Source organism: Acipenser ruthenus, chromosome 3 (assembly GCF_902713425.1).
Source record: "Acipenser ruthenus chromosome 3, fAciRut3.2 maternal haplotype, whole genome shotgun sequence".
In the NCBI taxonomy this organism is placed as follows: domain Eukaryota; kingdom Metazoa; phylum Chordata; class Actinopteri; order Acipenseriformes; family Acipenseridae; genus Acipenser; species Acipenser ruthenus.
In genome coordinates this window covers 31,807,229-31,830,617 of record NC_081191.1, presented here as the reverse complement: position 1 = coordinate 31,830,617, position 23,389 = coordinate 31,807,229, and the positions used below count along the sequence as shown (strand labels likewise).

Genomic DNA, 23,389 nt, shown 5'->3' with positions numbered 1-23,389 from the left:
TTCCATTCAACTAATTATGTGACTTCTGGTTGCACCAGAGCTTATTTAGGTATGTCATAGTAAAGGGGGTGAATACTTATGCAATCAATTATGTTCTGTTTTATATTTGTAATTAATTTAGAACAATTTGTACATTTTATTTTTCACTTTGACATTATGGACTTTTTTTGTGTTGATCAGTGGCAAAAACTCCTAGTTAAATCCATTTTGATTCCATGTTGTCCAACACAATAAAATGTGGAAAAGTCCAAGGGGGTTGAATACTTTTGAGAGCCACTGTATATATATTTATATACGTGTTTCCTATGTCTGCAGACCATGTTTATTGTGTATGTAGGAGCATCAGTAAAGTGGTACTTAAACTGTGCAAGATGCACATTTCAGATATTGTAATTTTTTGGGTGTGCGTACATCTCATTTGGGGAGGTGTTAAGGGGGTGGGAGATCCTCTTCCATAGGAGCTGGGGTGGAACGAACAACCGGTCTTGAGGTTGTCGGTGAATTAATTAATTAATTAATTAATTAATTAATTAATTAATTAATTAATTAATTAATTTTCACACAAACATCTATATGTCCTTGCTTTTTGCAACTCTTCAGTACTCCGAAAGGGGGGATATGTTCTTTTATCCACTATTTATCTATTTCTCACCCTTATCAGTGAATGGTAAATAGAAGGGTTTCTGCGGGCGAGCATCCTATTAACTTTATCACCTGGAATGTCAAAGGGTTCAACCACCCAGTTAAAAGAAATAAAGTACTAAGCCATCTTTTACATCTAAAAGTGGGTATAGCTTTCCTCCAGGAAACTCACTTTCGCACTACTGATCAATTTTGTATTCGTAGGGGGTGGGTGGGGCAGCTGTTCCACTCTAAATTTCATACCAAATCCAGAGGGGCAGCAATATTAATTCATAAAGATATCCCTTTTACTGTTGACCAAGTAATCGCTGACTAATGGAAGGTATGTGATCGTGACAGGCAATCTCTAATACCCTGCTGATGCTGGCCAACATTTATGCTCCCAACTGGGATGCTAGCCAATTTATTTCTAAATTACTTTCATCTTTGCCAGACATTCACACCTCCCATTTAATCCTTGGAGGTGATTTTAATTGTGTGCTTAATCCTTATCTTGATCGCTCATCTACAAAACCTGCTTCTCTTTCCAAATCGGCCTTAGCCTTACGTTCCTTCTTTGACCAGTCTAGGGTATCAGACCTATGGAGATTTATGTTTCCTACTGCTAGGGACTACTCTTTCTTTTCTCCTGTCCACCACTCGTTCTCCTGCATAGACTATTTCCTGCTGGACAATAGGCTTCTTTCTTATTATGTTTATTGTACATAAATTATTTACTTATTTTATTTATTCTTTCTTTTTCCTCATGAGTCAAGGAGTATTGTTGTATCATTTCCTTCTTATGATTTATTGAATGTAATTATATATTTATTTATGATTTAATCCTTACTTTTATATACTTCCATATGTTTAACATTATTTTCTTTTCTGTTCTAAACTAAAAGCTGATAATAAAAAGATAACATTCAGAAAGCATATTTTTATCAAAATGATTCATGAAGAATGTTTTTTTCGGATTGTTTTCTGATTGTTGCAAAACTGTGCTTGTTTCCATACCTACACTATAAAATGTATACATTAGTCATAGGGATTGCCCAGCCAAAAAACACTGAAACATTGAACATCTTCAAAGATGAAGCTGTCTCTGTGAGATGTGACCTATCCTGTTGAATTGACAGAATCCTGTCTCTTAAGCTCTTTGAGATACATGATTTTTATAACTATAGTGGTTGTTAATATAATGAAGATGGATGTGCATCTTTGAATTTGTTCGTATTTAAGAGTGGCCACTTAGGCATTAAAGGTGATTAAAAAAATGAAAAAACAAACAAACAAACAAACAAAATGCAACACAAGCCATTAACACATAACAATAAGGATGCAGAAATCATTAACAAGCCACAATCTGCATGTGTTTTAACTAGGTAAATAAGTGCGTTTACATGACAATTTTGACAGCTTTAAAAAAATGAAATTCTGATTTTAATTTTAAAAAAATTCAGAAAGCATATTGGAATAATCTGTTGTATTTTTATAAAAATGATTCATGAAGTATGTTTCTGATTATTGCAATACTGTATAAACAGACTTATGTAAAAAAAAAAAAAAAAAAACTTTGGCAAACCTGAACTCCTGTAGCCACACTGATTGAGATTCAGCACTTTCAGAAGCTTTCAAGAGCAAGCCAGGGAGCAGCAGGCAGACAATTCCCACATCTGTACAATACACCAAATCCTATAGATTTGTCTTTTCCTATTCTTTCTCTCCCACAAGCTGGTATGTTGCCCTTTTTTCTGCACGAAATGTTACTATAAATAATTATATATTTAACTGCTTTATTACTAGATTGCTGACTAAAATGTAATTATGCTACAATGGCATGTCTAGTTAACGGATTGCAACCTTCTAATTTTTTATTTTGTACAGTATGCTGCTGATAATTACATTTCAGACCCTGGATTTAGCACCACAGAATCACTGCTGTCCAAGACTGTTGCTGTGCATTAAACATCCTTTCTCTCTATTTCCCCCAAAGAGACTTCTGCAAAAGGCATGAAAAAAAAATACTGTTTGCAACCAATGAGTCTGTGTTTTTGTCTTATGCATGTACTGTATGATACAGGTTCACACAACTTACTCCAGCTAACCCAAAAATACACACAACTGTGTACTAACACTAAACATTATTACTGTAAACCATCTGAGTTTATTTCTGCATTTTACACATCGCTGAATGAGGCAATGGGAAAAAGTAGTTATTAATATAAGACCAGTTATATAAAGGTTTACTTTAAATTGTATTACCACAACACTCAAATATGTTTTGTTTAATTTAATAATACAAGTAACTTGCTTACTGTGTCTAAGTATCTGCAGTCCCTGAAATGTCAGCAATTTATGAAAAAAATCTTTGTGTTATAAGTTCACGATATTTAAAAATAAACAGGCAGTCTCATTGTGTTGCTTATAAAAAAAAAGTTAACACAGTCAATTGCTTGACAGTTATTTGCTTGACCTGTGTCATAGTGACTGTGCCCAACTTACATCTGGCTGGACTAAGAGACTCGCCACACACCAAGATATTAGTTGGTTTGATGTAAAATAGAATTTGAACTGCCAGTACTGGAAAATGAAACTTGCTATATACGGTACTGTACACTCAACGTAAACCCACTAACCAACTGAAAATGACCCCCTGAGTGTGGATAAGGAAGGCTAGTTTAATAGGCTGACTACTACACTTTGCTGGACGCTGTAGAAGGCAGAACAGACAGCAGATAGCAGTGTTGGAGCTGGAGAGCACATGTAACAGGCAGTGTGACAGTGGGTGCACAGGCAGCATGGCAGAAGCACTCAACTCACCTGTTTAACAACACAAACGTCCAAGTTACCTACAGAAAGTTAAAGAAAGGTTAAAGTCTTATATTTTCCATGTATGGAAATCTTTAGTTTTTTTAACAGCAGTGAGATTATTCTATGGTATTATTAGTGTTTAATAAAACTACACTAGTGTTTCTCAACCTATTCAGACCTGAGCCATGTGCTAATGGGTCGCTGGCTGTGGTGATCTTTCAATGACATTGCCCTGTGTAAAACTCACCACTGGTTGAGAGTTACATTTTGTTGCTAATTGCAAACTTAGTGCAGTATTTTAACACAAACACATACCGGTACCTGTACAGTTGTTTTAGCAATAAAACTACTGCACACGGTCCTTTGCACTTAAATCTGAATACAATTAATATTCTATACAATCAAACAGTACTATCTCCTGTGTGCCAATAACCCACTTGTAGAATTTGGGATCTGTAATAGGTTTTCAATTATGGAGAATAGCCTGGGCAACATGATAACACACTATATAGTGTGTAAGAACAAAAATCTCAATATAGAATCACAGTTTCAGAAAAAGCTGCACACCTCTTTATATTCATATTAAAAAGGTAAACATATTTAAATGGAAATGTATATAAAGTATCACTTTAAAATATAAAATCGGTGTCACTGCTACAATATATTATTCCATAGGTAATTTTTTTTTTTTATAAATAAAAATAGGCAAGGGTGCTGCACTACGGTTGTATGAGTAATACATTGCATTTAAATAAAAAAATACACAAGCTGGGCTACCACTAGCAACTCTGTACACCTCCCATATTTCAGAGGTTTTAGCAACGACAGAGCCGCACTAAACACAGTTGTGCTTGACTGTCCATCCTACATACATTTGAACAAAATGAATATTATATACAATTGTATCTGTGTTATTAATTCCAATCTACCCGTCTCGTCATAAATATATTTAAAAAAAAAAGAGATTGCAACAGTGTGTCATCTATAAGAAAATGTGGGCTCAACGCCTTGGATTGCAGCAAATCAAATTAAACCAAGGCAGGTATAAGCTATAGAGGTGACTGAAAAAAAAAATATCCTGTAACAAATCTTGTCTGTACCAAAAGGCTGTATCTTAGATTATATCAACATGTGTAGTGACAGTGAAAGATGACAATATTATCAAAACTAATAAAATGGCTCTGCATTCTTACTAGTTTTGTAACACACTAGAGGTGTTACTCTACATCAGTGTCATCAGTTTAAACATATCAAAAGATGTAACATATGCTGAAACCAGCGGAACAAAGCAGTATAGCAGCAGTTTTGTTGAGCTACCTGATATTTTCCAATCAATTTAGAAGTCTGAAAACATCCATGTAGTACCAGATAGTTACTGGTAATATAAGACATCTATTTATCATTCACTAACTGGCCTCAGATCTACTGTACTGGTCAGTGCACAGTTAGTATATTTCAGCAAAGTTAAACAGGACATATAAAAATAGTAGGTCTGTTGAGCAATTTCATGGCAAATGATTTAAAAGAATATAAAGTACTCACAAAAAAAGCTGAAGATGGACCATAGAGTGAAGATGTACAACTTCAGATGATCACAGGTGTCTGCCAAAAAGTAGTTCTTCGGTTAATAGATTTCCTGTGACATACCTCAGTAATATCTATTTTAAACCAAGCACCTACAGCCCTGAACTCCCTCACTGGTAACTTCAGTGACATTTATCACCCACCACATCTAATTAAAACATGCAAATTAGAGCCACCAGTAACATGAAGAAGTTAATCACTGTGACCTTGAACTGTGAGACCTAATTATGATTTGTTTGTTCAGAGTGAGTGTACAGGTAGAGGTGGGAAAGAGAAGGAAAGACAAAAATAAGAGTAAAGAGAAAATTAGGTACAAATCATTTGGTAAGAAAACCTTTTTGGTATAAAATGGTGTGACTTATTCCAAAGGGATAATTATTATTTGTTTGTTTGTTTGTTTAAAATGGTCAATTGATTGATCAGGGTGGATAAGTTTACTGTAACGTTTTTGTATTCTGCTTGCCAGAATATTTGTTAGAATTTTACAATCGCACAGAGTTAGAGAAACTGGTCTAAAACTGGAGCTGTCAAATGGGTCTCTATTCGTTTCAGCAATCAAGGAGATGATGTTCCCAGGAATAGAGTGGGTAACTGTTTCTTAAATAAGGCAGAACTGTTTTGGATTTCCTTGTTGGTTGAAAATGGCCGCTCCCCAAAAGCTTTGTGCCGTCTGGAAATGTTGAAAAGTTTGCTAATTATCATCTGATTGACAACAAGGGAGCAGCTATCATTGATGTAAATAAGAAACAAGCTTCAATCATTGTGGCACAAAGGGTACCAAAGGGTTCTATACAAAAAGTCAAATGTATATAAATAGATTATTATTATTTATTTCTTAGCAGACGCCCTTATCCAGGGCGACTTACAATTGTTACAAGATATCACATTATTTTTACATACAATTAACCATTTATACAGTTGGGTTTTAATTGGAGCAATCTTGGTAAAGTACCTTGCTCAAGGGTACAGCAGCAGTGTCCCCTACCAGGGATTGAACCCACAACCTTCCAGTCAAGAGTCCAGAGCCCTAACCACTACTGCACACTGCACACTACATCAGTGGTGGCTCATCATAAGAGGCTACAGAGGCTAAGTATACGTGTCATTTTGTAAAAGTTAAAAAATGCTTACCCTACGTCATGCTTTCCAGGGTCTACTGTATTGCTATTGGCTAATGTAGCCTCAAAATGGGTGGGATTATGTGTGTCTTCCATCTGCAAACCTCTGTCTGTCAAGTTTTACTGTATTTGTATTGGCTACATACAGTACATTGTAGATATTTTTAATTCATACACCATTTTCCTCACTTTCAATTGAGGAAAAAATAAGAATAAAAATAACAATAATGGTCACCCAAAGCCTAAATTGGACCTTCTTCAACAGGGAGGACAAAAACAAAATTGCCTTTTTAATTGCTCATGGTACGAGAAAATGAAATGGTTGACTGCGAGTATTTTTAGTTTGGTTTTTCAAATTGCCTCTTCATCTTCCCAGTGGATTTCTGTGGGCTACAGTGATTTAAAAAATCTTCACAATTATTGGCACCATTGTTTTCAGTACCTTGTGCACCCTCCCCTTGCAAGGATAATAGCACTTAGTCTTTTTTTATAATGTTTAATGAGATTGGTGAACACATTGGGAGGGATCATAGACCATTCCTCCATACAGAATCTTTCCAGATCCTTGATATCCTTCGGTCTGCGCTTATGGACTACCCTCTTCAATTGAAACCACAGGTTTTCAATGGGGTTCAAGTCTGGAGACTGAGATGGCCATTGCAAAATGTTGATTTGGTGGTCAATTAACCATTTCTGTGGATTTTGATGTGTGCTTGGGGTCATTGTCTTGCTGGAAGATCAACTTGCAGCCAGGTTTCAGCCTCCTGGCAGAGGCAACCAGGTTTTTGGCTAAAACGTCCTGGTACTAGGTAGAGTTCATGATGCTGTTGACCTTAACAAGGGCCCCAGGACCAGTGGAAGCAAAACAGCCCCATAACATCAAAGATCCACCACCATATTTTACAGTAGGTATGAGGTTCTTTTCTGCACACGCATCCTTCTTTCGATGCCAAACCCACCGCTGGTGTGCGTGGCCAAAGAGCTCTATTTTCATCTCATTTGACCATAGCACCCGGTTCCAATCGAAGTGCCAATGCTGTTTAGCAAACTCCAAGCACTTACGTTTGTTGATTGCTCTCAATAAAGGCTTTTTTTCTGGCAACCCTTCCAAATAGCCTATTGGCATGGAGGTGGCGTCTAATTGTAGTTTTGGAGACTTGGTGACCCCAAGATGCAACCAAGTTCTGTAATTCTCCAACTGTGGCCCATGGATTTCTCTTTGCCTCCCGAACCACCTGCCTCACTGTGCTTGGGGGCAAGATACACTTGCGTCCTCTATCAGGCAAGTTTACCATTGTTCCAGTGGTTTTGAACTTCTTAATTATTGCCCTAATAGTGGTAAGTGGTTGTGGCAAAGCGCCCCGCCCCTGTGTGCATTTGTGTTATGTGTTGTATGTTGCGTGTGTAAATGTTGGTGTATAGTCATTGGTACACGGGATATAAACGGGTCTGTGTTTCACGTGTATTTAAAGTGTAGATTTGTATTTAGGCACGAGGAGAGCACAAATCACTTCACGTGCTGGTTAAATGTAATATGTGAGCACGGGGTTGCACAGAATTAATTCACGTGCTGGGATTCAAGTGAATAATTAATTAGTAATTGAATCCCAGCACAATAGTATATATAGACGCACATTTCGTTCAGTCAGGGTTAGGTGTTCGGGAGTGGAGAACGGGTGTGGAGAAGGAGAGTTAAAATAAGAGAAAAGATCGTAAATATAATAGTTGTTTGTACTCACCGTGTTTGTTTGTCTCCGTGCACCGTTTGTTAAGTGTTTAGTCCGTTTTGTTTATATGTTTCTTTTGGCTACCAGTGCCGTGTCCTGTTTTTGTCTGTTCAAACCTTTTATTTTCTGTTCTGTTTATTAAATGCTGAACGCGATCACGCGTTCAGCCTCACCAAAACCCCATCTCTCTGTCGTTTGTGTTCCTGTTTCTGGTCTGACGCCACCCACTCCGGCCGTCTTTGTGACACATGGTGTCATCGTGGGATAATAGCGCCTCCAAGCGTCAGACCAGGAGAGGGGGTTTTGTGAAAGAAAAAAAAAAAAAAAAGCCAGGATGGGAAGAAAGAGCTGCAGGAAGCAGCAGAAGCAGCAGCAGCAACAGCTGCAGCCCTCATCCTGCATGCCGGGCTGGGAGGAGGACAGCCACAACGGGGCAGTAGCCACCCCTCTACCCCCACTGCCACCGGGTTCCCCACCGTCCCGGGAAATATGGGACTGGCTGGTGCACCCCGAGGGGAACTTCGCCAGTGACCTCCCCATGGTTATTCACGCACTGCAGATGCGAGATGGGAGACGATGGGAGGACTGGGAGCAACAGCACAACCCAGCATCCGTTCGTGACCTCACCATTGTGGTGCTGGGTTACCTAGCTGCAGACATGGGAGGGATGCCTTCCAGTGAGCAAGAGGGAGAGGAGCAGTCGCTGCCCTCTCCAGTACCTGAGCGGGAGGAGCCTGAGCGTCCACAGCCCGAGTGGGAGGAGCCTGAGCGTCCACAGCCCGAGTGGGAGGAGCCTGAGCGTCCACAGCCCGAGTGGGAGGAGCCTGAGCGTCCACAGCCCGAGTGGGAGGAGCCTGAGCGTCCACAGCCCGAGTGGGAGGAGCCTGAGCGTCCACAGCCCAAGTGGGAGGAGCCTGAGCGTCCACAGCCCGAGTGGGAAGAGCCTGAGCGTCCTACGCCTGAGTGGGAGGAACCCGAACGTCCTACGCCTGAGTGGGAGGAACCCGAACGTCCTACGCCTGAGTGGGGGGAACCCGAGTGTCCACAGCCCAAAAGGGAGGAGTCGGGGCGTCCACAGCCCAAAAGGGAGGAGGTCGAGGATGATGGCTGGGAGGTTTTTTTAAAGAACCTCGCAGCAGAGTTATGCCCTGGCTGTGGGGCTTATGGGCACACGTTAGCCATATGCCCCACCCAGTATGAAGAGGAGGAACCAGCGCCCAGACGGGGGGACCGCGAGCGTCCAGCGCCCAGACGGGGGGACCGCGGGAATCCGAAGCCTGAGAGGCAGCTGTTCCCACCTTCACCAGCAGAGCAAGAATGCCTGCTGGTTTCCCCATCACAACCAGCAGAGGTAGAATGCCTGCTGGTTTCCCCAGCACAACCAGCAGAGGAAGAATGCCTGCTGGTTTCCCCAGCCCAACCAGCAGAGGAAGAATGCCTGCTGGTTTCCCCAGCACAACCAGCAGAGGAAGAATGCCTGCTGGTTTCCCCAGCACAACCAGCAGAGGAAGAATGCCTGCTGGTTTCCCCTGCAGAAGCAGAGCCGCACCAGTCCGCTGCAAGAGAGGCAGAGCAGCACCAGTCCCCTGAAAAAGGGGGAGACTACACGCTGCTCCCACCTTCATCGGCAGGAGACTACACGCTGCTCCCACCTTCACCGGCAGGAGCAGAGCAGCCGGAGCTGCCTCTGCCACTTCCAGGAGCAGAGGAGCAGGAGCTGCCTCTGCCTCCGCCACCTACATCGGCAGGAGCAGAGGAGCCGGAGCTGCCTCTGCCTCCGCCACCTACACCGGCAGGAGCAAAGGAGCAGGAGCTGCCTCTGCCACTTCCAGGAGCAGAGGAGCAGGAGCTGCCTCTGCCACTTCCAGGAGCAGAGGAGCTGCCTCTGCCTCTGCCACTGCCAGAAGCAGAACAGCAGGAGCTGTCTCTGCTTCCCATACCTCCACCACGGGGAGTACGGTGGCCGGAGCCCCAGAAAGGGGAGCTGTCGGCCACGAAGAAGGGGGAGGAGGTCTGGAGACCACCAACCCCAGCAGCAGTTTCGCTGCCGGAGATCGTGGGGGAGGTCCGGAGACCTGCTCCCACTGCAGCAGTTTCGCTGCCGGAGATCGTGGGGGAGGTCCGGAGACCTGCTCCCACTGCAGCAGTTTCGCTGCCGGAGATCGTGGGGGAGGTCCGGAGACCTGCTCCCACTGTAGCTTCTTCGCTGCCGGCAGTACTGTGGTCGGAGCCCCACCAAAGGGAGCTACCGGCTACAAAGAAGGGGGACGAGGTCTGGAGACCACTTTCCCCAGCAGCAGTTTCGCTGCAGGAGTTCTTGTGGCCGGAGCCCCACAGGAGGGAGCTGCCGGCTACGAAGAAGGGGGAGGTCGGGGGACCACCTGCCCCCGCAGCTTTTTCGCTGCAGGACGGGACCAACAGGCTGTCAGCCGTGCCACTACCGGCAGGGGTGCTGACAGCATGGCCAGCCATGGGCCCACTGAAGCCTCCCTTCCCAGCCCGAGACTTTGTCCTGGACTGCTGGATTTTTAAGGGGGGAGGTGGCCGTTGAGGCCATGTGTGCTGCGCACAAGGGGGGGTATATGTGGCAAAGCGCCCCGCCCCTGTGTGCATTTGTGTTATGTGTTGTATGTTGCGTGTGTAAATGTTGGTGTATAGTCATTGGTACACGGGATATAAACGGGTCTGTGTTTCACGTGTATTTAAAGTGTAGATTTGTATTTAGGCACGAGGAGAGCACAAATCACTTCACGTGCTGGTTAAATGTAATATGTGAGCACGGGGTTGCACAGAATTAATTCACGTGCTGGGATTCAAGTGAATAATTAATTAGTAATTGAATCCCAGCACAATAGTATATATAGACGCACATTTCGTTCAGTCAGGGTTAGGTGTTCGGGAGTGGAGAACGGGTGTGGAGAAGGAGAGTTAAAATAAGAGAAAAGATCGTAAATATAATAGTTGTTTGTACTCACCGTGTTTGTTTGTCTCCGTGCACCGTTTGTTAAGTGTTTAGTCCGTTTTGTTTATATGTTTCTTTTGGCTACCAGTGCCGTGTCCTGTTTTTGTCTGTTCAAACCTTTTATTTTCTGTTCTGTTTATTAAATGCTGAACGCGATCACGCGTTCAGCCTCACCAAAACCCCATCTCTCTGTCGTTTGTGTTCCTGTTTCTGGTCTGACGCCACCCACTCCGGCCGTCTTTGTGACAGTGGTATATTTAGTTTTTTAGCTATTGTTTTGTACCCATTGCCTGATTTAAGGTCAACAACCATTTGTCTCTTTTCATTTGTGAGTTCTTTGCCTTTCCCCATGGTGATTTCATATGTGTGTTACCTCATTTTTATACCCTAGTAAAACAGGAAGCCATGGAAGGCCACAATACAGTTTCTTAAGACTGAGATGAACTTAAAGAAGTAGAATGTTAATGCAGATTTAATTTTGTTTGATTTTATTTATAAGAATCTTTAGGGGTGCCAATAATTCTGACACCTATCTTTTTGAGAACATTTTTTATTGTTAATAAAAAACTTTTTCTCTGAGCAATTGTATTAGAATAAAAGAATATGGTTTCCCCTTATATTTAAGCATAAAATATAGCTCATTACCTGTGTTGTTTTTTTATACAACCTTTTTTGCTCATCTTTATCAAGGGTGCCAATAATTTTGGAGGTGACTGTATATATATATATATATATATATATATATATATATATATATATATATACAGTGCCTTGCGAAAGTATTCGGCCCCCTTGAACTTTGCGACCTTTTGCCACATTTCAGGCTTCAAACATAAAGATATGAAACTGTAATTTTTTGTGAAGAATCAACAACAAGTGGGACACAATCATGAAGTGGAACGAAATTTATTGGATATTTCAAACTTTTTTAACAAATAAAAAACTGAAAAATTGGGCGTGCAAAATTATTCAGCCCCTTTACTTTCAGTGCAGCAAACTTTCTCCAGAAGTTCAGTGAGGATCTCTGAATGATCCAATGTTGACCTAAATGACTAATGATGATAAATAGAATCCACCTGTGTGTAATCAAGTCTCCGTATAAATGCACCTGCACTGTGATAGTCTCAGAGGTCCGTTTAAAGCGCAGAGAGCATCATGAAGAACAAGGGACACACCAGGCAGGTCCGAGATACTGTTGTGGAGAAGTTTAAAGCCGGATTTGGATACAAAAAGATTTCCCAAGCTTTAAACATCCCAAGGAGCACTGTGCAAGCGATAATATTGAAATGGAAGGAGTATCAGACCACTGCAAATCTACCAAGACCTGGCCGTCCCTCTAAACTTTCAGCTCATACAAGGAGAAGACTGATCAGAGATGCAGCCAAGAGGCCCATGATCACTCTGGATGAACTGCAGAGATCTACAGCTGAGGTGGGAGACTCTGTCCATAGGACAACAATCAGTCGTATACTGCACAAATCTGGCCTTTATGGAAGAGTGGCAAGAAGAAAGCCATTTCTTAAAGATATCCATAAAAAGTGTCATTTACAGTTTGCCACAAGCCACCTGGGAGACACACCAAACATGTGGAAGAAGGTGCTCTGGTCAGATGAAACCAAAATCAAACTTTTTGGCAACAATGCAAAACGTTATGTTTGGCGTAAAAGCAACACAGCTCATCACCCTGAACACACCATCCCCACTGTCAAACATGGTGGTGGCAGCATCATGGTTTGGGCCTGCTTTTCTTCAGCAGGGACAGGGAAGATGGTTAAAATTGATGGGAAGATGGATGGAGCCAAATACAGGACCATTCTGGAAGAAAACCTGATGGAGTCTGCAAAAGACCTGAGACTGGGACGGAGATTTGTCTTCCAACAAGACAATGATCCAAAACATAAAGCAAAATCTACAATGGAATGGTTCACAAATAAACATATCCAGGTGTTAGAATGGCCAAGTCAAAGTCCAGACCTGAATCCAATCGAGAATCTGTGGAAAGAACTGAAAACTGCTGTTCACAAATGCTCTCCATCCAACCTCACTGAGCTTGAGCTGTTTTGCAAGGAGGAATGGGCAAAAATTTCAGTCTCTCGATGTGCAAAACTGATAGAGACATGCCCCAAGCGACTTACAGCTGTAATCGCAGCAAAAGGTGGCGCTACAAAGTATTAACTTAAGGGGGCTGAATAATTTTGCACGCCCAATTTTTCAGTTTTTTATTTGTTAAAAAAGTTTGAAATATCCAATAAATTTCGTTCCACTTCATGATTGTGTCCCACTTGTTGTTGATTCTTTACAAAAAATTACAGTTTCATATCTTTATGTTTGAAGCCTGAAATGTGGCAAAAGGTCGCAAAGTTCAAGGGGGCCGAATACTTTCGCAAGGCACTGTATATATATATATATATATATATATATATATATATATATATATATATATATATATGCCTACATATATGAACAAACTCCTTTCTAATATATTTCTGTACTGAATAAATAATTTCCCAAATACAAGCATATTTAAATTGGAGTCACAAGAAAACAGCAGCACTCACCAAATGTCTTGCTCAGCTTGTATGCTTCCCTTGGAAAAGAATCTGTCATTTGTTACTCTTCACAGTACACTAGTGTTTAACAGTATGAGGAAGTGCAACTGTGCAAATACTGCATTGTGATTTGTAAAAAAGCGGATTTGAATCTTCAAATGCATGATTATAAATGAAAACCCCTTGAAAAAGTACCAATGTGAGCTCAAAGCTATATGTGAATGTCACAAGGCTGGCTGAGTAGTGACACGTCAGACCCGGAAGAAACACACAGACAGACGGTGGTGATGAGTAGCTGAGTGCAAATTGTAGCACTCAGCGTTTATTAACAAAATAAAAGGTTTAAACAGAACACAAAATAGGACACGGCACTTCACGCCAAAATAAAGAGACAAACAAAACAAACACGGTGAGTGAAACACTTATATTTACGTTCTTACTTTCGTTTTACTATTTAGTTTCTCCTTCTCCACACTAGTTCTCCACTCACCGAACACCCAACCCCGAGTTAATGAAACGTGCATCTATTTATACTGTTGTGCTGGGATTCAATTACTAATTAATTATTCACTTGAATCCCAGCACGTGAATTAATTACGTGCAACCTCGTGCGCGCATATTACTTACTTTAAATGCACGTGCAGTGATGTGCAATCCCGTGCCTAAATACAATTGTACATTTTTAAATACACGTGAAACACAGACCCGTTTATATCCCGTGTACCAATGACTATACACCAACATTAACACACGCACCATACAACACATAACACACAAATGCACACGGGGCGGGGCGCATTGCCACAGTGAATCATTCAAGAATGTGTCTGTATTGCTCAAAGAAATTAAATATTTTCTTAATGAATATTTAAAATATTTTTCACTTAAAGTAATTTTATAACTTTAATAACTTTTATGTTGTTTTATTTTATTCTATTTTATTTTACTGTTAAATGAAGCATATTTTAAACACTTAGTGTATCAGCTAAATTGATGGCTTATTGAAGTCAGTCTTCATTTGTCTTATTCAGGAGTGTGTTCAATAGGCAGAGCATTACGTGGCTTTTCCTATTGAATGATGCGCATGCCGCGATCGCTCCCTAACAGTAGAGAGTCCAGCTCAGAGCCGCCTCTCTGGAGGTTCAAAATGGCTGACCTGTATTAAATATGGATTTATATGACCAACACATGTGTTATAAGTAATATTTATATTGTCATTTGGCTTTTTAAAACTGATTATGTTATTTTCTTAAAGGGACAATTGTATTAGAAAAGGAAACATGAACTATTTATAACTTGACAAATACGACTCGTGCTAAACCAGAAAAAAAAGTGTCAGTAACTTTACATTACAAAAATACAATGGTAGTAATTACATTTTAAAGAAATATACACAAATTGCAAAACTCACTTAAATCAATTTATTGCCTGTATTGCCTGCTATTGTGAAACTGCTCGCTCCTAACAGACCTGTTCAGTCAGTTAGTGCAATTAGTAAAGGTTTCTTCGCTGGATTTTCATCCATGTATGACTCAGAGTTGTCAGGGTAACAGCATTCTTGTGTTATGTTGTTTTTTTAAATGTTTTTGAGGTTTTTACTGTCAAGAAGGAACTTTAATGGGATTAATCCAAATATAATCATTTACAGCACATGGTTTTGTTGTTAACTACCGGTCTAAAATGATTAAAAGCATGCAGTTGGTGATCCAGCCGCATCACCAATCTAGTACCACAAAAAAGCAGCCAAACTGCAAGACAGGAAATACCTGACAGAGATATAAAGACAAAAACAATAGTGCAATAAACAAACTGTACTTCCTGCTGTGTACTGTGTATAAAATAATTGTCCTGCAGTAAATTACAATAAAATAGTTCCATCGACGTGTTCATAGATATCGTACATTATTACATGCACAGAGATGGAATTATTTTCTTATCTAAAACTACAAGAAACTACAGAATACAAATGTTCTTGTAATGCCTTTATTAGTGGTATGATCTGCTTTTGGGCTGGTGGTGTTGCAATTTGTGGTGGTGTTTATCCCCTGCCTTCCTGTGAGAATTCGGTGTGAATGACACAAATTATTATTAGAATATGTGCTTGGCTGGCAAGCAGCTGCCTACACCAGTGTTGGGGTTGAAAAATGAAAAAACAATATTGTCCTGCCACACAGAGTGTAGATGGAGCCCCTGATACTGTATAATATATTGTAGTGTTGCGTTGTGTGGAGAGAGAGAGAGAGAGAGAGAGAGAGAGAGAGAGAGAGAGAGAGAGAGAGAGAGAGAGAGAGAGAGAGAGAGAGAGAGAGAGAGAGAGAGAGAGAGGTTTGGTTTAATTGGATTTTCTTGAATGCTTCAATGTGGATGACTTTGGACTGTTCTGATAACCCTATTGGCTGTTTTGACCTTGTTTTGGAAAACTATCTGATTATTGTTTATGGACTCTGGACTGGCATTACAACTCTGATTATTGGACTTCCACTTGAAAATAAACACACAGGTACCATCCTGTTTAAAATAACTTGCAGTTTTGTGTCAATTGTGTTGTCCCCGCTCAAACTTGTGACCACAATATACCAAGAAGGAACGACTTTGTCACACTGACACAAAGTAAAAAAAAATGGATGCAGTTGTACCGGCACTGGTACAAGCTATTACAGCCTAGCAGGAGGCCATCAGGGTCCAGCAGACAGCGCAACAAGAGACAATGTGGATGTATCAGGAGGCGCTACAGGTTCAGCACTCCACAAACTAGTTGAGTTGCTTCGGGAGGAGCAAGACAAAGTGACCAAACAATTAAAAGCAAGCATCCAGGAGCTCGCCTCCAAGATTGAAGCGACCCACCAGTCTGCAGCACAACCAATACGCACAAATCATTATCTGCAAAAGATGACTGTGCAGGATGATGTAGAGACGTATCTTGCCACGTTTGAGAGAACGGATCCTAGAAAAAAGTGGCCGAAGGAGGAATGGACTGGGTACATCGCACCTTACCTTTCGGGAGATGCTCAGAAAGTTTACTTCGACCTGGAAGGTGAAGATGCCAAAGATTACGACAAACTAAAAGCCCAAATAATGATGCGGCTTGAAGTAACCAATGCACTGGACATACCAACCAAAAAATAGACAGTAAAGGGCCAGTGTATTAATGAGTGTGACACTCAAACAGGGCTCCCGACATGAAATCGAAGGTTCTGATACACAAACCAGTCTTTGAACTGTGACAATCTGGAGATCCAGCCTGCGACCAGCTGGAACAGAGATACCGTTTTCAGACACTCTAATACAAGATAACTATTCTAGTGTTATGATACGTAACACATCTAAAATCCTAAAAGTACTTGTAATCAAATCTCTAACTTAGCCCCGATTGATCACCGGAGAAAGAGTTGGATGAACATTTGAAGTTAACATAAATTGAAATATAGTCAATTTATTGAGCTAGCACTGCTGGAGTTTGCGGTGGAATATCCCAGACATAACCGGACGAAGAGTGCACATATTGGTGGAGGAATTGCCGTTTCAGTGGAATACCTAAATAGTTAATGACTCTTGTGCTTTGCAAAGACATGTCTTTCGTACCCTGAAGTGGAGACCAAACGTGAGGAAGGCAGACCTCCGGAACCTGGACCTATCCTATTTGTTTGTATGTGATTTATACAAATTGATGTGGGTTTTACAAGGCAATTGTCATTCTGCATTTAAGGCTAGAATCCAAATTTAGTTATTATTATTATTTGTTTATTTAGCAGACGCCTTTATCCAAGGCAACTTACAGAGACTAGGGTGTGTGAACTATGCATCAGCTGCAGAGTCACTTACAATTACGTCTTACCCGAAAGACGGAGCACAAGGGTCACACAATGAGTCAGTGGCTGAGGTGGGATTTGAACCAGGGACCTCCTGGTTACAAGCCCTTTTCTTTAACCACTGGACCACACAGCCTTCTTGACAGGTTGTCAACACAAAGAGCGTCTTTATCTCGAGTGAGACTGATTTAACAATGCTTTGATTATCAAATATTAACTAAACTAAATATTTCTGTTACTAATGAACAAATGTTGTCCAGTCTTATCATTTCGATAAAGTTGGGTTCTACATGACTTGAATTCAAAACAAGGTATTTTATTATTACAATTTAAATGAGTCCAGATACAAATATACCTTGCACACTACACATGTATACATGGTGATACATGCCAATAACCTACTGCGCTAGTACACATTCAGACAGACGCGGGGTGTTTTGATTACCAGGTTGGCGTTGTACCTTCCATGATATAATACCGGGGCGATATTTCCCTAATTTCTCGAAATTGGGACCAAACCATGGCATATTGGAACCGTCCACCAGAAGTACAGAGGGAGGAATCACCACCCAGAGCCAAAAGCAGGCAACCTCAATCCCACAGCCTAATGAGAAAAAAAGTGTGGTCTCGGACGATGCACCTGGAAAGGTTTTAGTAGGTCACAATGATAATAAAGAAGATGTCAATGCACCTAGACCCAGTACTAGCAGGGAACCAGGTTCTCTTATAGACAGAGAAGAGCCTAGTACCAGCACCAGTACTGAAGAGGTTAATCCTCTATCATACCACCCAGTGGTTGATGACATTGATTTACCAGACTTAGAGATATCACCCACTAACCTTGGGACTGCGCAAGCGCAGGACCCAAACCTGTATCATGCCAAAGAAAATGCGAAGGTAATCAATGGGGTCCCCATAAATAATGAAAACAGGCCTAATACTTATCCCTATTTTATGATGAAGAATAACTTTTTGTACAGAGGGGATCAAATAGGAATAGAAGTGACTGAACAATTGCTGGTACCTATGGGTTTTAAAAAGACGGTGCTCGATTTGGCCCATGGACATGTTTTAGGGGGTCACCCAGGAATGGAAAAAACATGGGAGAGAGTGTTAAGAAGGTTTTTTTGGCCAGGTGTTTATGGAGAGGTGTCACAACATTGTAATTCATGACCGGAGTGCCAACAGACCGCCCCTAAACCGGCATTCCATAGCCCACTAGTTCCTCTCCCCATTATAGAAACACCATTTGACCGGATAGCCATGGATATAGTAGGTGCATTACCAAAGTCCACTAGAGGGCACCAGTATATTCTGGTCATGTTGGATTATGCCACCCGATACCCTGAAGCCATTCCCTTACGCACCATGGCTTCAAAAGGTATTGCGAAAGAGCTTATGCTCATGTTTAGTCGGGTGGGTATCCCAAAGGAAATCTTTACAGACCAGGGCACCCCATGTATGTCTCGGGTTATGACAGACCTTTGTAGACTCTTGAACATAGAGCAGTTACGAACATCAGTGTATCACCCACAGACTGATGGCTTGAAAGATTTAATAGAACCTTGAAGTCCATGTTGTATAAGGTGATTGATAAGTATGGGAAAAATTGGGATTTCATGCTACCATATCTGATGTTTGCCATACGTGAGGTTCCACAATCGTCACTGGGGTTTTCACCTTTTGAGCTTTTGTATGGGAGGGACCCATGGGAAATATTAGACATAGAACGGGAAACCTGGGAGCATGAGTCCACACCCTATAGTAGCGTGATTGAGCACATCACTTGCATGCATGATAGGACAGCAGCAGTCACCCCAATCGTGAAAGAGCACTTGAGACAGGCACAAGAGCACCAGCATTTCACCTCTAACCGACAGCCCACACTACAGTTGTTTCAACCTGGAGATAGTGTGTTGGTGTTAGTCCCCGCTGTTGAATGTAAATTGCTAGCCACATGGAAGGGGCCATATGAGGTGATTAAGAGGATGGGGGAAGTGAACTATAGGGTCCGACAGCCAGGCCGTAGGCACACCGAACAGATATATCACATCAACTTATTGAAAGCTTCTAGAGATAGAAACGTTTTGATGACAATCGAAACATATCCCACTGCACCAATAGAGACCCCTGCAGTCAACATAGCACCTACACCTACTCAGAGCAGATGCACAATGTGAGGGAGGGATTTGGTGGAAAAAAATAAGGCTGTGTGTCCAGGGACACCAGGTAGGACAGAGATGGTAGCACATGACATTATCACGGTACCAGGAAAAAAAGTAAATATGAGACCATATCGGGTCCCAGAAGCTTGTAGGGCAGCCATAGGAACGGAAGTAAAGAAAATGTTAGATCTAGGGGTTATTGAGGAGTCCACTGATGAGTGGTTCCCAAACCTGTGGTGGCCTACTTGGACGATGTGGTAATCCACAGTCCAGATTGGGAGTCGCACTTGTCTCGAGTCCAGGCCATACTGGATGCCATAAAAAGGTCAGACTAACGGCTAACCCGGCCAAATGCAGTATAGGTTTGGAAGAAGCAGAATACCCAGGGTACATTGTAGGGAGTGGGATGGTCAGACCACAGACATCAAAGGAAGAGGCCATAAAGAATTGGCCCAAACAGGTGAGGGCATTCTTGGACATAACAGGGTACTACAGAAGGTTTATAACAAACTTTGCCACCGTAGCAACCCCACTAACCAAAATGACTTGGGCCAGGGAACCCAATATGGTTAAGTGGAATGAAAAGGCAGACCGGGTCTTTGATAACCTCAAGGATGCTCTATGTAGTGATCCAGTCTTGGCTGTCCCCTTTTTATTACAGACAGATGTCTCAGAGGTGGGGCTAGGGGCAGTTCTGTCTCAAGAGATAGATGGGGTTGAACATCCTGTTCTATTCTTGAGCCGGAAGCTGGAGCTAAGCTCTTGTCCTTTCACGAAATGGGGGTCTCACTGAGAACTACACTTCACAAAATGGTCGCCAAATAAAAACTACATAGCCCAGAATCCCATGCAGGTAATTAGGTGTGTGTCAGCACACCTGCATGTGATTAAGGGAAATGATCAGCCCTATATAAGAGCAGGATTTTTCTAAGTCTGTGTTTTCAGAGTGTAGATATTACTGAAAGATGGTGGGAGATGTTTTTGTTACAACTTTTGTGGTTTTAGTCCCTTTTTTGGTTTAGAGTTTTTGAAGCTCATCTTCAGAAAGCTTAGGATATGTGTTTAAACACACACACGCACTTCAACTCCTGTGAGTTCCAGTGTTTTTTTATAGTTTGTTATAGTTAGGCTTTCTACTTTTCAATTGTAATCAGTAAAGCTCGTTAAACGTCAAATTCCCCAAAAATATGAGTTCAACTGAAATAAATTTATATAGGATACACGTGTGTAAAACCACTCGCTATTTTTTATTTTCTTACCAAAAATATTCATTTAGAAATTGTGTAGTTTTTATACTTGCTGTCTGTCCCGTCTCCATTCCGCTCTGAATGGCTAGATGTTGTTGTCAGTCAACTCAGTGGTCCCTTAATAGGCTACTGTAGTTTTACTGTCAGTCATTTCATCCTGTTGTGACAGATCTCGTTGACTGAAGCAGCGCTAGAATGCTCTCATTTGTTTAAATGACTGTCAATCATCAAGACCTGCACAATGTGCACTTTCATTTGCTAGCTACATCACCTTTCATTCAAAGCACCTACTTTGAAATTAGCGGGTTAAGGTGTAGGTAAGCTTTTGCTATAGGTATACGGTGACAGTTATTAGTTTAATTTGAAAATGGGGAGCAAGAAGAAACACTTAATGAATATTGTGCACAATACTCTGACCAACGGCTGAAGTAGGATGAAGCAGGCCCGTCTGCCTTGCCTTCCAGTGATTGACTGCAGCTGTGCTGAAGCAGGAGAGGGGCAGACCTCAGACTCCGAATTATTAGTTAGTTCTGTTCAACTATCGCTAGTTTTGTTCTGTGCATATTATTTTTTACTTGTAAATGTATGCTATAATACAATTTTATATTGTGTGGTTTCTGTGGTTTATTTGAGACAATTTTTAAATGTGTGTAGGATCTTTATCTATACGCTCTGACCAAACGTTATTTCAATTAGAATGTTGGTAACCATGGTTTTGTTGAATGTTCAATCTGATAAAGGGGTTTCACTAAATGAGACATTTCTCATTTAGTCTGGTTTCACCGATTGAAAAAAAAAAACGGTAAATTATTTAATCAAAGTTAATCAAACAAAACGAGGGCTATATTACATGTATGGAATGGAAATGTATCTTGCGATAAAGCTGTTATCAGAATATGGAATGGTAATGTAAGCCTATAGAAAAGGTACATTTTAATATGAGTTTTTGTTTTAATATGGTCCATATTCATAAAGTATTTTCAACCAAAATCAAAATCAAAAACAAACATCTGAACATCCTAGACTGTTAAATTAGCACATGAAAGATTGATCTGACACTACAACTTCTTTTGTGTTGTTTTCTAATAAGCCTGTGAGTCAAGGACATTTTGTATTGTACAGAAAAGGCAAATGTTTTATTTTTTACATGGTAATCTCTGATCAATACATTTTTGTGGTTGGCTATCCTAAGGAGTGTACTGTGAAGAGGTGCAGAGCCTGGCATTACCCAAGTTATTTTTACCTCGACAAGATTTCAAGGTAATCACCACTCTGTTAACTGTAATAATAACTAAATAATAACTAAAATTATATTTAGTTAACTGTAATAATAACTACAATGAAAATTAAACTAATAACTATAACTATAACTAAAATAATACAAAAATAACATAACTAAAAAACACTGGTGAGTTCTGAGATAAATAGATACCACTTTCTATCTGCAAGATACGAATTTAGCTAAGTTTGTGTGCTGTGGATAGTTTCGTTGGAGACACCTGGGGGCCGCTTGTGGTACTGTCTGAAAACACCACAGCTTCCCTTTATTCAGACTCCAGACCACAGCTTTTATTTCTCACATGTAAAAACATTAGTTCAACTACAGTAGCATACAGACAGGTATTCTTATATTTCCTGCATATAACCTACAAATCTATGATTAAGCATACTGTATTCGTGCTTTATACAAAGTAGCCTTTTATCTGAAACTAAATCAGTACATTCTGACTACATTTCTATGTTCTCCAGATTTACACACAGTGAACTGGCTGCATCTCTGATTTGAGAGTATTTGAAGATTTCAATATTTAGTTTCGAATGCTTTGTAAATGTTCCACAAAACAATCTGATAAACACCTTTTAGTTTCCCCAATGTATAATTGGTTGCATTTTGTGTAAATGATGCAGTACACTACTCCTTTAGAAGTACATGTAAAGGGCTGGTGGATGTGGAGTGATGATTTAGGGCCTCTGATCTCAGTTTGGGAGTTCATTTATTTGCATGTTGTTGTTGTGTTGTGCAAGTACTGATAATGAGATTCTACAGTTAGCTGCTAGAGGGCATAATTGGATTATTAGAGAGTTAATATTGCCAACAGGAAGTAGGTGGTGAAGTGCTTGTGTGTGTGTGTTAATATATGGAAGAATAAAGAAAGTTCTGTTCCTAAGTTGCTGCTTTCATTCTTTTATTAACAAACCTACTAGACACAACAGTCGTACATCGTGGTCTGTTGCATGGGACTGTACCTTTGGGTCTGCAGAAGAGCGAATTTCACAGTGGACCACGTATTTTTTTAGATTATTGTCTCTTCAAGTGTCTAATTATTTAGGCTGTCTCTCTGTACTAGCCGTCTGTTTTTTTTCCTGTCAGCCTTTCTCACTACAGAGACACTGCCAGTGTTAACTGCTTTTTAGCTACATACCCAATACACTCTGTGAACAGGATGACTGTAGGGGTGACGTCAGACCAGAAATGAAACCAAAACACAAAGCAACTGTGGGGTTAAACAGATGCTACAGCGCTCGGCTTTTTATTAAACAAAAAAATAAACAATTTAAACAAAACACTGACACAAAACAAACGGCACGTTGGCCAAAAGAAACAGACAAACAAACCCTAACAAACACTAGATAGAGCAAGCAGCGTGCTGGTATAGAACAGCACGCGTAGCAATTGTTAATTTAATTTTCTCTTTACAAATGACCTCCTCTCTCTCTCTACTCCCGTTCTCCACTCTGAACACCCAACCCCGAGTGAGTGAAACACTGCATCTTTTATGCAGCTGTACAGAC

General features: G+C 40.8%; 1 protein-coding gene across 6 annotated transcripts in view; it reads right to left on the bottom strand.

Annotated features, from left to right (window-relative positions):
* The window catches only part of LOC131715887 (C-C chemokine receptor type 4-like), an 82,586-nt gene that overhangs the window by 5,169 nt on the left and 54,028 nt on the right, over positions 1 to 23,389 (bottom strand). For 2 of the 6 annotated variants that reach the window (XM_059012792.1, XM_059012791.1), the window contains one exon: positions 3,445 to 3,473. The exons of 2 other annotated variants lie outside the window; for them this stretch is intronic. In XM_059012792.1, the coding sequence (XP_058868775.1) occupies positions 3,445 to 3,473 (29 nt within the window). Of the gene's footprint in view, positions 1 to 3,444; positions 3,474 to 4,977; positions 5,038 to 13,384; positions 13,542 to 23,389 lie in introns of those variants that run through there. 2 more of the 6 variants (XM_059012793.1, XM_059012794.1) reach the window with 2 other exon arrangements.